This window comes from Phaseolus vulgaris, chromosome 3, assembly GCF_000499845.2.
Source record: "Phaseolus vulgaris cultivar G19833 chromosome 3, P. vulgaris v2.0, whole genome shotgun sequence".
Taxonomy (NCBI): Eukaryota; Viridiplantae; Streptophyta; class Magnoliopsida; order Fabales; family Fabaceae; genus Phaseolus; species Phaseolus vulgaris.
The window spans coordinates 6,134,461-6,151,314 of NC_023757.2; the positions used below are offsets into that span (position 1 = coordinate 6,134,461).

The 16,854-nt window shown below is 34.7% G+C and overlaps 1 protein-coding gene across 1 annotated transcript; it reads right to left on the reverse strand.

Moving 5' to 3' along the window:
• Window positions 1-215: 215 nt before the first annotated feature.
• On the reverse strand, window positions 216-7,677 carry LOC137806440 (cullin-3A-like). The gene is made up of 2 exons (XM_068606562.1): window positions 7,073-7,677; window positions 216-2,509 (listed from the first exon to the last, which is right to left on the reverse strand). The coding sequence occupies exons 1-2, from the start codon at window positions 7,231-7,233 to the stop codon at window positions 472-474; spliced, it is 2,199 nt and encodes a 732-aa protein (XP_068462663.1). The 5' UTR covers window positions 7,234-7,677; the 3' UTR covers window positions 216-471.
• Between the last annotated feature and the right edge of the window lie 9,177 nt (window positions 7,678-16,854).

Here is a 16,854-nt window from a genome sequence, read left to right on the forward strand (position 1 = left end):
CAAATTTGTTTAGAAATCTAACTACTTAAACATGACACTCAATCATGTAAAGTCGCATCAAAATCCGTTACAGTATCTGAAATAATATATCTTTTTATCATTTGGAAGAAAACATTGCATAAGGAAAAAATGAAAGAAGAATCTTGGTGTTAAGAAAACTGAATTGATGTCACTCCATCTCAATTTTAGTGAAACAAAAGTTATAATGTACTCCATTTGAATTCAAGAATTTTGCTATTACCTCCCAGCTGCGAACAAACAATGTTATCAGGATAAAGTACATAAGACTTCCTCCAATTGACCTCTTACAAACATTTGCTTGGGAATAGAGTCATACAGATAAAAAAGATGAAACATCACAAAGAATTAGAAAACAAATTAATGTACAATAAAATCAATGGAGCTATTTAAAGGTGATTTATCACCTGGTCCATAAGGTACATTGTGATCACTGAAACAAGTTTTCCAATTCTAGGCAAGATATCGGTACAATCTTCTGTCACTATCATCCCTCTCCAAAAAGTCCCTCTCAATGAGAGACTCAATCCGTTTCTTTACCTCTGTTGGATTTGCTAGAAAACGTGATTGCAACTGCTTCGTGACCTCAGCTATAAGATTGTTATGATCCAGTTGCTTCCTGGATTTCATGATCCTCACTATTGCTGCTTCAATCTGGGGCTTCCTGTCTTCCTCCACTCTCTGTCGGGTTTCCTGTTTCTCTGGTTCGGATTCCTTTTGTGCAGCTACAGTTCCTATTTTTACCTTGTACAGTTTGCTGCTGAACTTATCATTAACAAAGAAAGCATCATCCTCAACAATTTCTTTACCCATCGGTTCCTTTCTAAGAACATTTCTTCCCTTGACTAAAGCCAATGATTGCAGGCATCTCTTAAGATCTGAAGCAGGAATCTCAGTTGCTTGCTCAATCTCCTTGTAGCTGAGTCTATCAGCATTATTGAACAGCATGAGAACACACATTTGATATGTAGAAACATTTAACTCATGTTTCTGGCCCTTCCCAAAGGTTGCTTTTAAGTCTGCTGTGCCCATATTAGTTTGCCAGGACAACCTCCTGCCAGTATGGGTGCCAAGGTAAAATGACCGAAACTTCTCGCACAGTGCCGACATTTCTGCTGGCAGGTTGCACGTGACGCTAGACTGAGTCGGCCAAGACCCTGTTGTAAGAACCTGAACAGTGAGCGTAGGGCCATCACTTAGCTCAGGGTGGCAGCCATAAAAGCCCTGCATCGTGTCCTGAGAGGTTTTCATGTCTGTAAACATTCCCTCTAATTTAGATGTAAATTGGTAGCCACACTCTGTCTTGAGCTTAACTATGAGACTTCTCTCTGCATCATCAGAAACGGTTTTTCCAGACAAAAGACGTTTAGCCAAATGCTGTTTGTAATACTTCTCAAAAACATCTTTTTCTTGGAGGTATCGGAATAGCATCATCACCTTGTCAAGAGTAACTTCTACATCATCCTCACTAACCCCTTTTAGACCTTTCCGGAGTTTATCATCTACAAATAGTGAAATAAACTCTGGAGAGCGAGGATTCAAGTTGATGAAATATTCAAAAGAGGAATTCAAAGCATTCTGGAAAGACTTGTCATTGTTAAATGCCAAGTTTATGATCTTGTCATATTTATCTTTCTCATCTAAGAGCCTTTGCACATACTCAACTGGATCCTTCAATCTTTCAGGATCAGTAACAAGCTGTTTACCAGACTCTCGCATATGTGAAGTCATCACTTCTCTTATTTTTGAAAGACCATCAGTAACACGACGGAACAAGTTATACATTCTACTTAAATCTTCATATTTATCATCACAAAGCATATGCACTAAACCAGAATTCTCCATATGGATTAATCTTAGCATGTGATTTTCAATCATCTCCTTCTCCACCACATTAGTAATCTTCTTTTCTGTCCTGGAATCCAAGTAATGGCTCACTCTTTCCATTTCCTCATTCAGACGCCTCTCAGCTTTTTTCAGATAATCACCACAATCACAACACTCAATGAATTTTTGGGATTCCACCCGATAAAACTCAGCTGAAACTTGAAGAAAATGAGTCTCAAATTCTTGCCCATAAACAGAAGGGCCTAAATCCATTAGCATTTTTGTAATATTTCGCATAATTCCTCGATCAATAACTTCAACGGTGCGTTCACTATGTACTAATTCCAGAAGTGTATTCAATAGCCGAGTCCTGATCTGGCTGGAATAAATGACATTTTCTTTCCACAGGTTCAGCCCAAGTTCATGAACTGGAGTTTTCTGGGTGCTTGGAATGTAGGTCCTATCCATGTACATCAGTATGTCTCTAATCATTTGTAAGGCTTTATTATGATCATTCCATTTCCTGTTCAGCTCTTCCAGAAAAGAACCTCCTTGGGCAGCTTCAACAGATTGAGCTATATCTTTGAGATGTCCAGTCATGGTTGCAACCAGCCCTGAATAGAGCTTCTCACCAAATTTGTGAAGCACCATATTGTATGCATTTCTGAATCCACACAAATAGAAGGAGAAAAATTAGAAACATATTTTCCCTTGATTCGAGAAAAGTAAGCATAAGATCCTTTAATGTGTACATGCAGGTAATCCTAATGCATGAGACTCCCACCTGGTGGGGTCCAGGAAGCACAGATGTAGGCAGCCTTGCCTCCAAAAGCAAAGAGGCTATTTTCATGATTTGACCAATAACCTCTAGGTCACAAGGCAACAACCTTACCGTTAGGTCAAGGTTTTCCCTTTTAATGTGTTCGTCTATAAGAAAATTTTACATAACAATTTTATATTTATGCCAAAAAATAATTTATCAATTTGGTATCATCAAAGTTGAGTAATCATGGAGAGATAGTAAAGGAAATTTGGCTATAAACTTCAACAAGATATTATGTATCAATGAATATTAATATAAATCTCTACGACAGTTTTCTTATTTGATAGACTCAACTAGTGTTTTGAGAGGAAAAACAAGAAATGAAAGAACAAATCTAGGGCCAAACACTCCCAAATGTTGTTCAGTACCCTTGATCAATGAAATCAGAAATACAGGCAAAGTGAATTCAAGAGAACCCTATTCTGTCCGAAAAAATTCTGACTGACTCCTTGCATTTCTAACTAATTCCTAACTATTATTTATAGGACTTAGTTACATTTTTAACTAGCTCCTCTATCCTAGCCTTACACTTCCCCCTTCCCTTACATACACTAAGTTGACTCTCAAACGTCCATCGGTACTCTCTCTCCCCTAAAACATTCACCTTGTCTTCAAGGGGGAAAAGATGGAAAAGTTGTCCAGAGAATGTGACATAAGTGTCTTGGACATCCAACTCAAATGTACTTCATGACACACTAAAATATGATTTTCTTGAAAATGAACACATCTTATGATTATGGTGTTAAGCCCTTTCCACTACAGTTCATCCTACAAACAAATTGTCATCTCCGTCAATAGGTAATAAGTCCCACTTCACTCAATTATCTGATTACCAGCCTAAATACTCCACTCTGTATCTTTGGCTGTGTTATGTCCATCCTCCTCCTGATGAACGCACCAAGCTAATTGCACAGTTTGTTGAATGTGCTTTTCCTGGATATTACCTCATCAAAAGTAAGTTGGTAGTCTTATCTTTGTCACTATCACTGATCCATATATCTCTCTTGTTGCACACAGTATTACTAAGTTTATGCAAACTCCACAACAGTTTCATTTTTCAGCAGTGCGGCAAATCATTAAATATCTCATTAGCACCTCAAAGTGTGGTTTATTTTTTCCAACTCCAAGCATATAGTGATGCTCATTGGGCTGGCTGTCTAGGCCCAAGGAAATCTACCACTAGCTGGTGCATGTTTTGAGAAAATGCTCCTATTTCATGGAAATTGTTAGAATAGGTCTTAAATAGGTTTTATTGAAAAAGTGTTGTGTTGTACCAATGAGTTGTACCTAAACCTATACCTAGGACTCTAAGAGAACATAAGAGAGGAGATTCAAGCTCTCTAAAATATATTGTCTCCTTTTGTTTATCTCAAGTTGGTATTAGAGCAAGTCAATCCCGCTCTGTTGGTCTCAGTTTTTACCTGGGAAGTCTACGTCGCTCAGCACTGTCGTCCACAGTCCACCATAGTCGTTGTGTCATAGTTTTCTCCGACGACCACCGAATTTGGAGCGTATCTCCAAGCAATGGCCAACCCCACCAGTTATGGAGGCTGAATCCGCTCCACGCGCCACCATACGTTTTTTGTTCACCACTACTAGGCGTGTAATGTCCATGCACCACCTTCCTCTCACCAAAACGACATCACGCCTCCTCTGCAGTACTCGTCGGACCTCCACATCCTTGCTTTAACCTTTGGTTCTCCATTACCAGGTTGGTTGAAGGTCAAATCAATGATTCACTATTTGTTTCTTATTAGTTGATTCTTTTCTACTAATCTCCTCCAACAAAAATGTTGTCTCCTTCTCTGGAACTCCAATCACTACTTCTTAAAAAGCTAAATTGGAGAAATTATCTCTCTTGGTCTACCTCAGTTGAACTTTGGTTCTTTTGCCAAGAATTTTACGATCACCTTGAAAAAGATGGAAGTAATGCACCATCCAATCAAGCTTGAAGTGGAAGAAAACTAATTTTCAACTTTGTGCTTTACTGTGGCAATCTATGGAACCCAAATTATTGAGTACTTATACATAATACATCGTTCTAAATGTGCAACTCTTTCTAGGAAAAAGGGTCTAAATATTTTAGGGGGATGTTCATTTCGTCCAACAAGTCCTTACATCTATCCAAGATATTCATTTTGTCCAACATGTCCTCCCTATACCATTAGCGGAGCCCTTTGTTCCTCTTGCTCCTAACAACCGAAATCCTATTCAGAATCCACTTGAACCATTGTCACCTCCCCTTATTACCTACCAACGCATGACCCAAATAACTAATCCAATTTTCCATTGTCACCTCCCCTTTCCACAGTTGTTGTTGTTATTCGGTTCATGCAAGCTTCTTGTATTGATCATTGGAATGCTATCATTTGTATCCTAAGATACCTAAAACAAGCTCTAGGACAAGGTTTGTTATATGAAGATAAATGAAATACTCAAATCTTTGGGCATTGTGATGTTGATTGGGCATAGGATCCCCTATGGACACACGCTTTACTAAAGGATTGTGTTTTCCTTGGAGGAAATATTATTTCCTAGAAAAGCAAGAAACAAGATGTAGTTGCCTAATCAACTGTCGTAGCTGAATATAGCGCAATGGCATCTCTTACTTGTGAACTTGTATGGGTAAAATAGTTCCTTCAAGATCTAAACTTCTATGAGATTCAGCAAATGAAGATGTATTGTGATAACTAAGCTTCTCTTCCCATTGCTTCCAATCCAGTGTTCAAGAGAGGACTAAACCCACAAATATTGACTGTCATTTTATTTGGGAAAAGTTGTTGTCCAAGGAAATCTGTACCCATTTTGTCGTATCCAATAATCAACTTGCAGATTTGTTAATCCAATCTTTAAGAGGACCTCAAATTGAATTTATTTGTTCCAAGCTTGATACATACAATTTGTATGGTCCAACTTCTGTCGGAGAGTTAGAATAGGTCTTAAATACTATCTCTGTACCTAGGACTCTAGATATGTCTATTCATTTTTACTCTTCCCTCTAACTAATTGTATCAAAAAAGTTCTTTAAAATATATTCTCTTTTTATTTATCTCAAGTGAAATGTAAGAAATACGATACAATTTCAAAGTCATCCACTGAAGCAATGTTCTGAAGACAACTATGTGGACATATTATACAGCTTGAACCTCTCAAGCACAACTCATTACATTGCATGCTGACAACACTAGTGTTATACATATTGCAACTAATTCAATTTACCAAGGATGGACATAACATATTAAAAGTTGATTGTCATTTTAGATGAGAAGTATATAATTGTAGAGTCATCAATCTACCACATGTCTCAACATCAGTTCAAATAAAAAACTACTTCCCTAAAACATTGACACATCAGCAACACAATTTTCGACTCGGCAAATTGATGCTTGTAGATATACCAACATTAATTTGAGGAGGATGTCAACAAAATTAACGACAAAAGAAAATTATATGCAATTGTCAATGTTATTCACTTAATTAGAGTAATCTATTGTGTGGTAAATGTATGACTGGCAGTTTAGCTAATTTGGTGGGCTGAATATCAGCTTGACGAACTGGTAATGAAATTGTATTTTTATTAGAATTCTCCAGCGGGAGAACACATACAGTTTTTCCCTATTCTTCTTAGATTTTGACAATTTAACCAAAACCTCTTCCTAATCTAGCTTGTTGTAACGCAGAAAGAATAACTTCAAGCTGGGGATAGATCTTCCATTGTTCAGGAAGGCAGAGCCTATAATCCCACCATATCCAGCACCTGAAATTAATCGCAAGACCTGAGGCTAAGTATCTAATTGTCTACCTGTTTCTTCATCTGCTGCTGGACCATAGCCAAAAATTATTGAGCAACTAATCCAAAACTGTCTCCCTGTTCGCTGTTAAGGCATTCAGTGTTTAAACCAGTGATGGAAAAGTGAGGCATATATAGCTGCTGATCGCCAACACCAAGAGATTGATAATTATGTAATGGCTTCATGACACAAAATAAAAGGATGAATTGCAACACCAGTCATATATAGCTGCTGATCCCCAACTTCAAAAGATTGTGCAGCAAATCAACTTTCTCGGGGACATAGTTAAGTTACCATAAAATATACAGTTCCATCATAGACTCAATAACCCCATGAAAAGCAAAAAAGCTAGAAAACCCAAAAAACATAATAGGATTTGTTTTCGTACTCCCCGACTTGAACAATCCAAACACCTGAAATCCTACAAGTTGTTACCCCATATCATATTGCACATCTTAATCACGAGATGAACTCCAAACCTTATTCAGATCAAGATAAGACAACTACATAATTGATAGCGCATAACCAAACAGATGCTTATCACGCGTAAACAAGGGTTTTTTAAGGAACCGAATATTAATAGTAATCGTAAGAAAAATGAAAAAGGGGGAACCTGTAAAGCTCTTCAAAACTGAGACCACTAGCGTTGTGGTTGTAAATCTCGTGAATCGCATGTTCCAGAATCTTCCACGTCTTGTCGGCGTATTTGGGATCCATCACCACGCGGTGCTTAAACGCCTCTATCTGGAAATTTCTCTTCTTCTGATTACTCATTTTCAGCTTCTAATTCCAATCTCAATACCCACAACCCAAAATCAAAGCTTTCTTCGAACCCAAATTCCAAACCGCCCCAGGTTAAAGAAAAACGCAAGATTGATGTGATTACCGCAGAGATTGCGTGAAAGATTAAATCATATTTCGTTTTTACATAGGAAATTTGGCGCGCTGGTAAATCAACGGGGAAATTAGAGAATCGGGTTAACGATGAAAATTGATTTGAAACACTTGGAGACGATGAATGGGTTGCGATTAATTTTCCTTTTTCTTTTTTGCTTTCTCAAAAGAAGAGAGGATGACGATGATGCGACTTCTCTGTTTTTCTTCAAGTTTGGTTTCAAGGCTACGAATCGTTTCGTTTCGAAGTTTCACGTTTCGTAGTTGAATTATTTCAGCGCCCCTCTTGTAATAATAATTGTGATATTGTTGAACACTGCACACTACTTTATGTTTTTAATTATTAGACGTATTTAGAAAAGGATTTCAGACATCTAAAACGTAATAAATGCATTTAACGTGATAAAATAAGATGTTTGATTTACTGTTAATTGAAATAAAATATGAATGAATATAAATGAAAAATACTAATAAATAGATTTTTTAGTCCTTCCAAATTATTTCTTAATTAAGACTTTTTTATAAACTATAATTTAAAAATTGTATATATGTGGAAGAAAAAATTATACCAATATAATTCTTAGTAAATACTATGGTATTAATAACTTTATATATAAAAGAGTAAATTTTATCCACGTTAAAATATAATTACATCATTATAATTATTTACGTTAAATTTTGTTAAACTTAAATAATAATAACTTATATTTTATAAAAAGAACTTTAGTTACTATGTAGAACTTATACCGTACAAGTATAATTTATGAAGTTTCTATCTCCACTACGAGTCGAACAGTTAATACCATGTTGCCAATTTCTTCCTTCACCATATCACTTTTAATATGTATCTTATCATAACACAATAGAATATTTTGGAAAAAAGGTTTTGAAAGTAAATTTTATCCACATCCTCTTTTTATCAAAGGTTATTTTCGTTATTTTTATAGGCATTTTTGTCATTTCCTACTACAGACTGGTGTATGTTAGAATTGATATGGTGCAGGAAGAATTTGCCTACCATGTCTTGACTCTTGCAACCAAACCGATTGAACGTCTTATGCTTGTGGGGTCGATCGACACCTTCAGTTCAATTACGCTCGATCAAGGTCAGTGAAGCTAAGTCATCATTAGGAACTACGTAATACACCTCTAAGCACGATCCACCTCACTAATCCAGCCCAACAAGGTAGGCTCAGTAAAATAATATAAATAGCGCACATTCCAAGAAAGCAGGTACGTCATTTATTATTGTGCTCTGACAACTAAGAGTCGAACCCTCTTTGCTGACTTGAACGTCGGAGTACCTTCTGCAGATACCCCCCATTTGGGATTCACTAGAAGACTGAGTGGTCGAGCAGCTGAGATTGGAAGGAGTAGCAAGAAGTTTGGAAGAGGAAGCTAAAGCATAGATCGGCCGCCCGACAGGAAGGAGGAAGATGAAGCCTTTCAACAGTTCTCTAGGTCTCATCTCCCAAATGAGAACACCATCTAATTTGAGTTTTAAAAAGAATGATTCTAAACTTCTCTTAATAAATTTATATATATATATATATATATATATATATAAAATGATCAATATGCTCTTAATTAGATAGAAACTCGATGTGAGGTAATTGGGAAAATGGTTGTTACATTTTAGCAGTAAATGGTTCTTTATCTTTTAGTTACATGGAGATAAGGAAAAACTAATGAAATATTGATTGATAAAGAGTTTTTATTCAGTTTTTATTCCTAATAAACTCATGAATTGATGCATGAAGATAAAAGATATGTTTGTTATTATTTTATCTATTGTGATATTATTCTGAAGATAAAATATATTATTGTTATTATTTAAATTTGTTGTGATATTATTATGACAAAACACTCTATGAATAAAGGATGACCCCCCAAAAAAAAAGGGTATTATTTTATGCAAGGGAATCATCTTAGATGTTCATCTTAGATTGAGTTTAGTTAGATTCACCTAAGTCGAATCGAGTCACACTCATTTTAGATCGAGTCGAATTGGATTCACATTAAGTTAAGTCAAGTTCGTCTTTCATCGAGTCGAGTCGGGCCAACTTTTAGTCGAGTTGTGTTGGGCCTATAATAGGTCAAGTGGATTCCATTATCGTCTTGTCGAGTAGAGTTGTGTAAATGTTAGGTCGAGTAGTGTTGGACCCACCTTAAGTCGAATTGTGTCCAGCCCACCTTAGGCCTAGTCAGGTCACCTTGGGCCGAGTTGAGTCAGACCAAGAGTCTAGATCGGGTCGAGTCGATTCGAGCCTTCTCAAACCTTGAATTGAGTCGATTCAAGCTCGCATTGGGTCAAGTTAGGTCCATGGCGTACCAAGTCGTGTCCACGATGAGCCGAGTCGTGTTGGGTCTACATCGAGTCAAGTAGAGTTGAGTCCTCATTAGGCCTAGCCAAGTCGGACCATATTCTACCAAATGAGCCAACAACATTAAGCGAAATTGAGTAGGTCCCACTCCGAGCTAAGTCAAATGAAGCCCATGTCAACCCAAGTTTAGATTAGGTCAGGTTAATTTAGGCTAAGATAGGGTCTTCCAAGTCAAATCCATGGCGGACAATATCGAGACAGACCAAACTCAAGTTGGGTTGGGTCAACCTAGTCGAACAAGTTAGGTTGAGCTTTAACCTTCCAATTAAGATGCAAATAGTAAAAATTAATTAAGGACTAATTTCTATTTAATGTAAAATATTTAGGGATCAATTTTTAATTTAGAATATTTTAAGGACTCGTGCAATTATAAAAATATTTAAAAGTTAATTAAATTTTTGTAGCATGTTATACCCACTTTGGCCCTAACCCTAACCCACTTTTTGTGGAGGTTGGGGACTTGAGGCTTTTTCAACCCACTCATTCGGTGGACCAATAAAAGAGAGCTTATTTTAGGAGTGTGTTAAGGTTGGCCCATGGACCATGGATCGAATTGACGACTCTACTTGTTTGGGGTGTGTAAAAGATAAAACTACTCCTTTGTTGTCATCTCTTATCGTCGTTACCCCTTGACACAACCACCCATTTGTTGTTGGCCACCACTATTTTGTAGACTCATAGAAAAAAGCATTTTAGATTCTACTTTAGTAATTTGCTCTAAATTACATAATCTAAAAGTTTTTTTTAAGAAAAATATAACTTATAGGTTGTGCAATAAAATTTATTATGAATTGTACAATCTAAAAATTATTTTTTTTTCATGAGAATTTCGAGATTGTATAATCAAAATACAATATTGACTTTTGAATTATAATTTCAAAAATTAAAATTGACTTCCAAATTAATGTTTTAGGTTGGGTAATATTATATACTTTTTTAAATTTATAGATTACACCATCCGAAAGGTTTTCAAATTGTATAATATTAAAAACTCTTTAAACAAAAAGCAAAATGGAAATTTTAATATTTATAAGGGTGAAAAAGACGTTTTCTTTGTTCTTTCACTTGGGAAAGCCTATGTAGTAAGCAAGTATATGGCAATTTTAGGTAACTCTCCAAACTCATAACTTACTAATGGTTTCAAAAATTATCGTCAATATTATATTTCTATCTTTTAATTATATTATATGTATATTTTTCTAAATCCAAACATTGAAAAATAATAAACACATATTAAAAATAAAATAAATAAAATAGAATAACTCATTTACAAGTTTTATGACCAAATAATGAAATCATTCTATCGTTAAAGAAAGCTCCTATAATTAAATTGGTTCATTTGAAATAATTTTACCGTTGTCAATTTATACAAGTACCAATAACAACTTCCTTTACAGTCAAAATGCTGCAAATAGGGTACATGCAAAAATAAATAAAAATGGAGAAGTCTCTCTTGAATTTGGAAAAGTAAACAAGAATAAAAATGTTAAAGGTTTAATAACTTATGTTGCATCCTTACACACCAAAAAGTTAGTTAATGTCCAATTTTACTTCTTTAATTACTTCAAGAATAACACACTTTAAAAATGGCGAACAATATCGAGATGAACCTTATATTCACTAAATCATCTAAGACACATAAACACAAGACGATAATAGAGAAATCGCAAGAATAGAAAAGGTAAACAAGAACATAGTAAATGAAGAATTACACAGAAAATTTAACATGGTTTGACTGAAACTCAATCTAGGTCAACGATCAAAAATTATTTATGAAAAGAATTTGAACTTATAACTGAGAGTTTTTCTCCAGGACAAGTATTCTTACACTTCTTCAGGTACAATTGTAGGGACAATTGACTCCAGAAAGAGAGTTAAATGGAACTTGAACTCAATTTGCATACCTAAAAAATAAAGCAAACACAATGTCTAATAAGGAAAGGAAAGCGAGAAGTAGGAAAAAAATGTATACAAGTTCACCCTATCACTTAGGCTACATCCAGTCCCTTTAAGAAAATCGCTTAAGAGCTTTTCATTAATTAGAGTTTTAACACCTCTCCAGGATAAGTATTCTTAAATCTTTTCATGTACATCGAGTTTTAACACCTCTCTAGAAACGAGTATAAACCTCTCCAAGTAAACAATCCTAATCTCCCCCTAATATCAAGACCTCTCAAAGATATGAGAAAACACTTTCAAAAGAGAGAATAATGAAAGCTCACGTGGTATACTTCGCAAAATGAATTATTTATAACATTTGACACATTACCCAACTCACTACATACTCTACTATAGCTCATACAATTTGTACAAACACGACTATATTTTCACACATATAACTTTATATTTCACTTCGTAATCTTGTATAGCATTTTTATGTGTTTCATCTTCGTCCTCGAGGTCTTTATATAGCTTTTAGAATGTGACATTGAAGCTTTATAAACTCCATTTCTTCAAGTATTCATTAGACGCTTAGAATGAAAACTTCTGCTATTATTCATTTCTTGCGCGTCTTGAACGTGAGACTATTTTAATTGTTTCCTTCTTTGCTCAAATGTGTACATTGAAGCCTTTATTCCTCTGGACTCAAATATCTGTTGAGATCTGCATTGCTTCCCTTTCTTTGTGCAATAGACATTTTAATAGGAAAATTTTCCTTTGATACAATTTGTGTGTCTTAATTACATATTTAATCCATTAAAATGTTTCTTCATTTGTGGAAATCTTAATGGTTGAAGTTTTATCACATTTGTACTTAAAATTGCATTGTTCATCATTATCTTCATACTAGACACTCGAAAAGGAATGTTATGATCACTCGTTGAACTTTGAATCCTTTTTCTCTTTGTATATCTATTTGTTTGTAGCAGTGTGATATTGCCTTAATCACCATTCATGCAAATCTTGTATTGTAGCATCATCTCTTTACGACTAGATGCTTAAAAGAAAACTTCTGATTTGAATTTCATACATGTCTTCAAGTTTCTTAAACATTTTCTGGAAATATTTTAAATATGAGAGACAATAATAATCATCATATAAATGTATGGGTATCACTGAAACATAATCTTTTATTTTCTGAATTATCTAAATCTTCCACTCTAAAATTTTCTACTGTAAATGTATTTTCAAAAACTTTCTAAGTCTATATAAGATTTAAACGTTAAGAAATATTCAAACTTTATCCTAGATATATTTCCTCAATATATTTTTCAAAAAAATCTTTGATACAGTCATTAAATGTGCCTTTATTTTTCAAAAACTTTCCACTTTAAGTATTGTTCACTTGAAAACTTATAAGACTGTATTAATCTTAACCTTTAAGGGATAGCACTACTCGAAACTCTTTATAATCATTATCGAAATTGTATTTCATTCAAAGATCATTAAGAAATTAATATTTGAAGCTTTTGGATGCTTTGTTATGCGTTTGAAATACACAAAACTTTCCAAACTTAATAAATCAATTATCTTATTTGAAAAAAATATATTTATATGAATTAATATCACCAAATAAGGTTTGAAAATATTAAATCAATGTCAGAAAATGTTCTAAGACCATAAAAATCAAGTTTAAACACTCCCTGATACATTAGACAATCTAATGTGTAGAAGATTAAGTGATTGTCTATCAAGTATAAGTTCTAGTGATCGTCTAACATGTTCGTCAACACTGTTTCGTTTGACTTTCCTTGTGCTTTGAAATTGTATGACCATGTTTTTTTCCGTAGAGACCTCCTAGTGTAACCTTCTACTCTTAGATCATCTAACATGTTTACTCCAATGAGATCATTTATCATATTGATAATGTAGATTGTCTAGCTAGTCTAAGCATAGTAAAATTGTCTAATACTTTAACACTGCATGATTGTCTGATAGATTTTAATATAAATAGATCGCCTGAAGTGTTTTCATTTTATTCTACACATAAATGAGTTTTCTTAAATCCTTTAACAATTCATATAGTGTCTGTTATCATCAAAATTCATAAACTCTCTTATAACAAGACTATTTATTGAGTGTTAGATTTTTATTGAATAACAGGAACCACTTAAGGGTGGTTCAACCCTTATACATACCTAAAAAATATGAGACAATTTCTCTGGTCTCCCAAACCAACAAATAGAGAGACAAACAAATCTACCACTAAAAACCCGTACAGCCCGTTCACTTTCAATACTAACCCGTACCAATTCAAAACTAACCCGTACAAATTCAAATTTAACCCGTACAAACTCAAAATCAAACCCAATACAATCTCTTTGCAACCACAACAAGGGGCAAAAAGAACAACAGAAGCTTAGAACAACAAACAACCCAACCGAAGGAGTAACTCTTATAAAAGCTCACTTTATTGAAAACATAAAGTCTTAGGATCAATGCACCACTCAGAGTAAGTAAAACTAGCAGAAAGAGTTTTAGAAGTTACCCAAGACCTAGCCTTTAATTGTGCCAAAGTGAACACTTCCGAATGATCGATCACCCCTCCTTGGAAAATATGTTTATTCCTGTGCTTCCATACTTCACTAACTACAGCGATCCAAACACAATTCCAAACTACATTAACCTGGACATGTATAGCGCTGATTCCAGACTAACCAAGCAATCCTGCAATCAAAAAACATGTGTTTTGTCGACTCCACACTCATTTTGCAAAAACTACATAGATTGGTATCCACCAAAACCCCACGCCTCTCCAAAGTTAGCTTTTGTGGCAATCGAATTAATCAACACCCTCCAAGCGATAATTTGTGCTGAGGGCAAAGCAGTAGTCTTCCAAAGGAAGACAAACACACTTTTTCCCTCAACAGGGCCTCTTAAAAGATCATAGGCAGATTTTACTGAGAAACTATTATCCTTACCAGCCTTCCAAACTCGATTATCTGCAGAATTCAAGATAGGGGTCTTTCCATGCACTTCTTGTAACAGCTGGACTTCCTGGCATATTTCCCGATCAAACAGACCTCTCCTCCAAATTAACTTCCACTCCCATCTATCATCATTAACCCACTCCCCACAAGACTGTAAACTACCTTCTTTATTACCACACAAAGAGAACAATCTTGGGAATTTACTTTTCAAATCTTCGTTGCCCACCCAAACATCTTTTCAAAACTAAATATCCTTCCCGTCTCCCACTCTCCACTCGCAACAATTCTCAAAGGATTTACCCCAATCCTCCATCCCCCAAACCCCCTTCAAGTCTCTCCACCAGCTGAAATCCTTAGCATTACTCCTTTATTCTTGCAAAATTTCTCCAGCCTCCATATTTAGATTCAAGAATTTCTTTCCACAGACCATCCTTCTCAGTCTCCAGACGCCAAATCCACTTTCCCAGTAGTGCTACACTGAAAAACCTTAAATTCAAAATTCCAAGACCACCAGCTTCTCTAGGCTCGCACACCTTTCTCCACGAGACCCACGCTACTTTCCTTCCTTCATCTCCCCATCCCCACAAAAACCTTCTCTGTACCTTTTCAAACTCCTTTAACACAGCAACAGGCAGTTTGTACATGGATAAATAAAACAACGGAATGGCAGAAAGCACGGACTTAATAAGACACACTCTCCCTGCCAACGAGAGAAATCTGCCTTTCCATCTGACTTATTGAGTGTTAGATTGTCTAGCAGGTACTGAACTGTCTAACATCATAACATGTACACGAAGGATATTCATCAACGGACAAACTATCATCTCACGATACGACAAACACCCTTGTCATGCTTCGACCCAACCCTAAGGTTGTGTTTGGATTGGGGAGAGAATTTGTGAGGATTTGAGGGAGTGGATGTGTGAGGATTTGAGAGGAAAGTGTGAAGAAAGTGAATGTGTTTGGATTGAGGTATGTTAGAGTGGATTTGTGAAGAAAGTTTATTGAAGTTTGTGAGTGATGTGAGTTGTGGAAGGATTTTTAGTTTTTTTTTAAATGTGTTCAATGTAAGTTTACAAATTTATTCTTGTAATTAAAATTTTATAAATAATGAAATATGAGAGATTTTTGTGTATATTTGAGTTAATTAAAATTTTCTAAATTATTTCTGACTTCATTGGATTAATATTTTTGGAAAAAATATGGATTAGTTAACATTGTTGGAACATGAAAAGTTGTCACAAAAATAATACACAAAATCATATTCATATAAACATAATTTTAAAAAATGATTTATTTACTTGGGTGAATTTTAATTATTTGTAATTAAAACATTGTTTTCAAAAGTGTGTTGGAACTGAATTTAGAACAAAATCCAGATATGTCAATTTGTGAGAAAATAAAAATTTAAGATAAAATAGTTGTGTTTTCATAAAAATAAAATTTGAACTTTTCATAATTGTAAAAATTTTTAGGTGAGAAATTATCAATGTATACAATTTAAATAGTGAATTTCAAATAAATAAATTGAATATTCATAATTTTATAAAATATAACTATTAATTAATTTGTATTAAATTTAAATAATATTATTAATTGTAAGCAAACCCCAACAGCTACTAACCACACTCTATTAGTTACTAACCACACCACCTATAGCTACTAATCACACCCTAATATCAACTAAACATACCACCATATGATACTAACTACACCACCAAACATAACTGATCACCAAAGTGTGATAATCGATTATCCCTAGCTTTTTATACACATAATCGATTATGTGAGTGGTTGTAATTCAAACATAATCTATTATCTCTACTTTTTATACACATAATTGATTATGTGTGTAGTTGTTTTTCAAGCATAATCAATTATGCATCAAATTGTAGTCAGTAATCGATTATGTGAAAGACAAATTGTGCTTCCTTTGTATATGTTATGGAGGTCTTGAAATGACTTCACTTCTTACACCTTCATGCACCTTCCAATGGTTCCCACAAACAACGACAACGCCTTTCTACACCACAATATAGCTCAACCTCACCAACATGAAACAACAAATGGTCACTCTGCATGGAATCTCTGCAAAAAGCACACGTACCCACGTTCCATGCACCATACACAGTTCATTTTCAAGACAAAAATAAAAAATAACATTGCTAACATGACTTTCATCTCAAATTTCTTTGTGCCTTTAAATCTCCACAAATTTGTTAATCCAAACACAACCTCTCCTACAA

Coding starts and splice junctions, on each gene's coding strand:
- LOC137806440 (XM_068606562.1), bottom strand. CDS start 7,233: ATGAGTAATCAGAAGAAGAGAAATTTCCAGATAGAGGCGTTTAAGCAC. Junction 2,510..7,072: donor AGTTTTGAAGAGCTTTACAG/GTTCCCCCTTTT, acceptor GTGTGGATTCAG/AAATGCATACAATATGGTGC.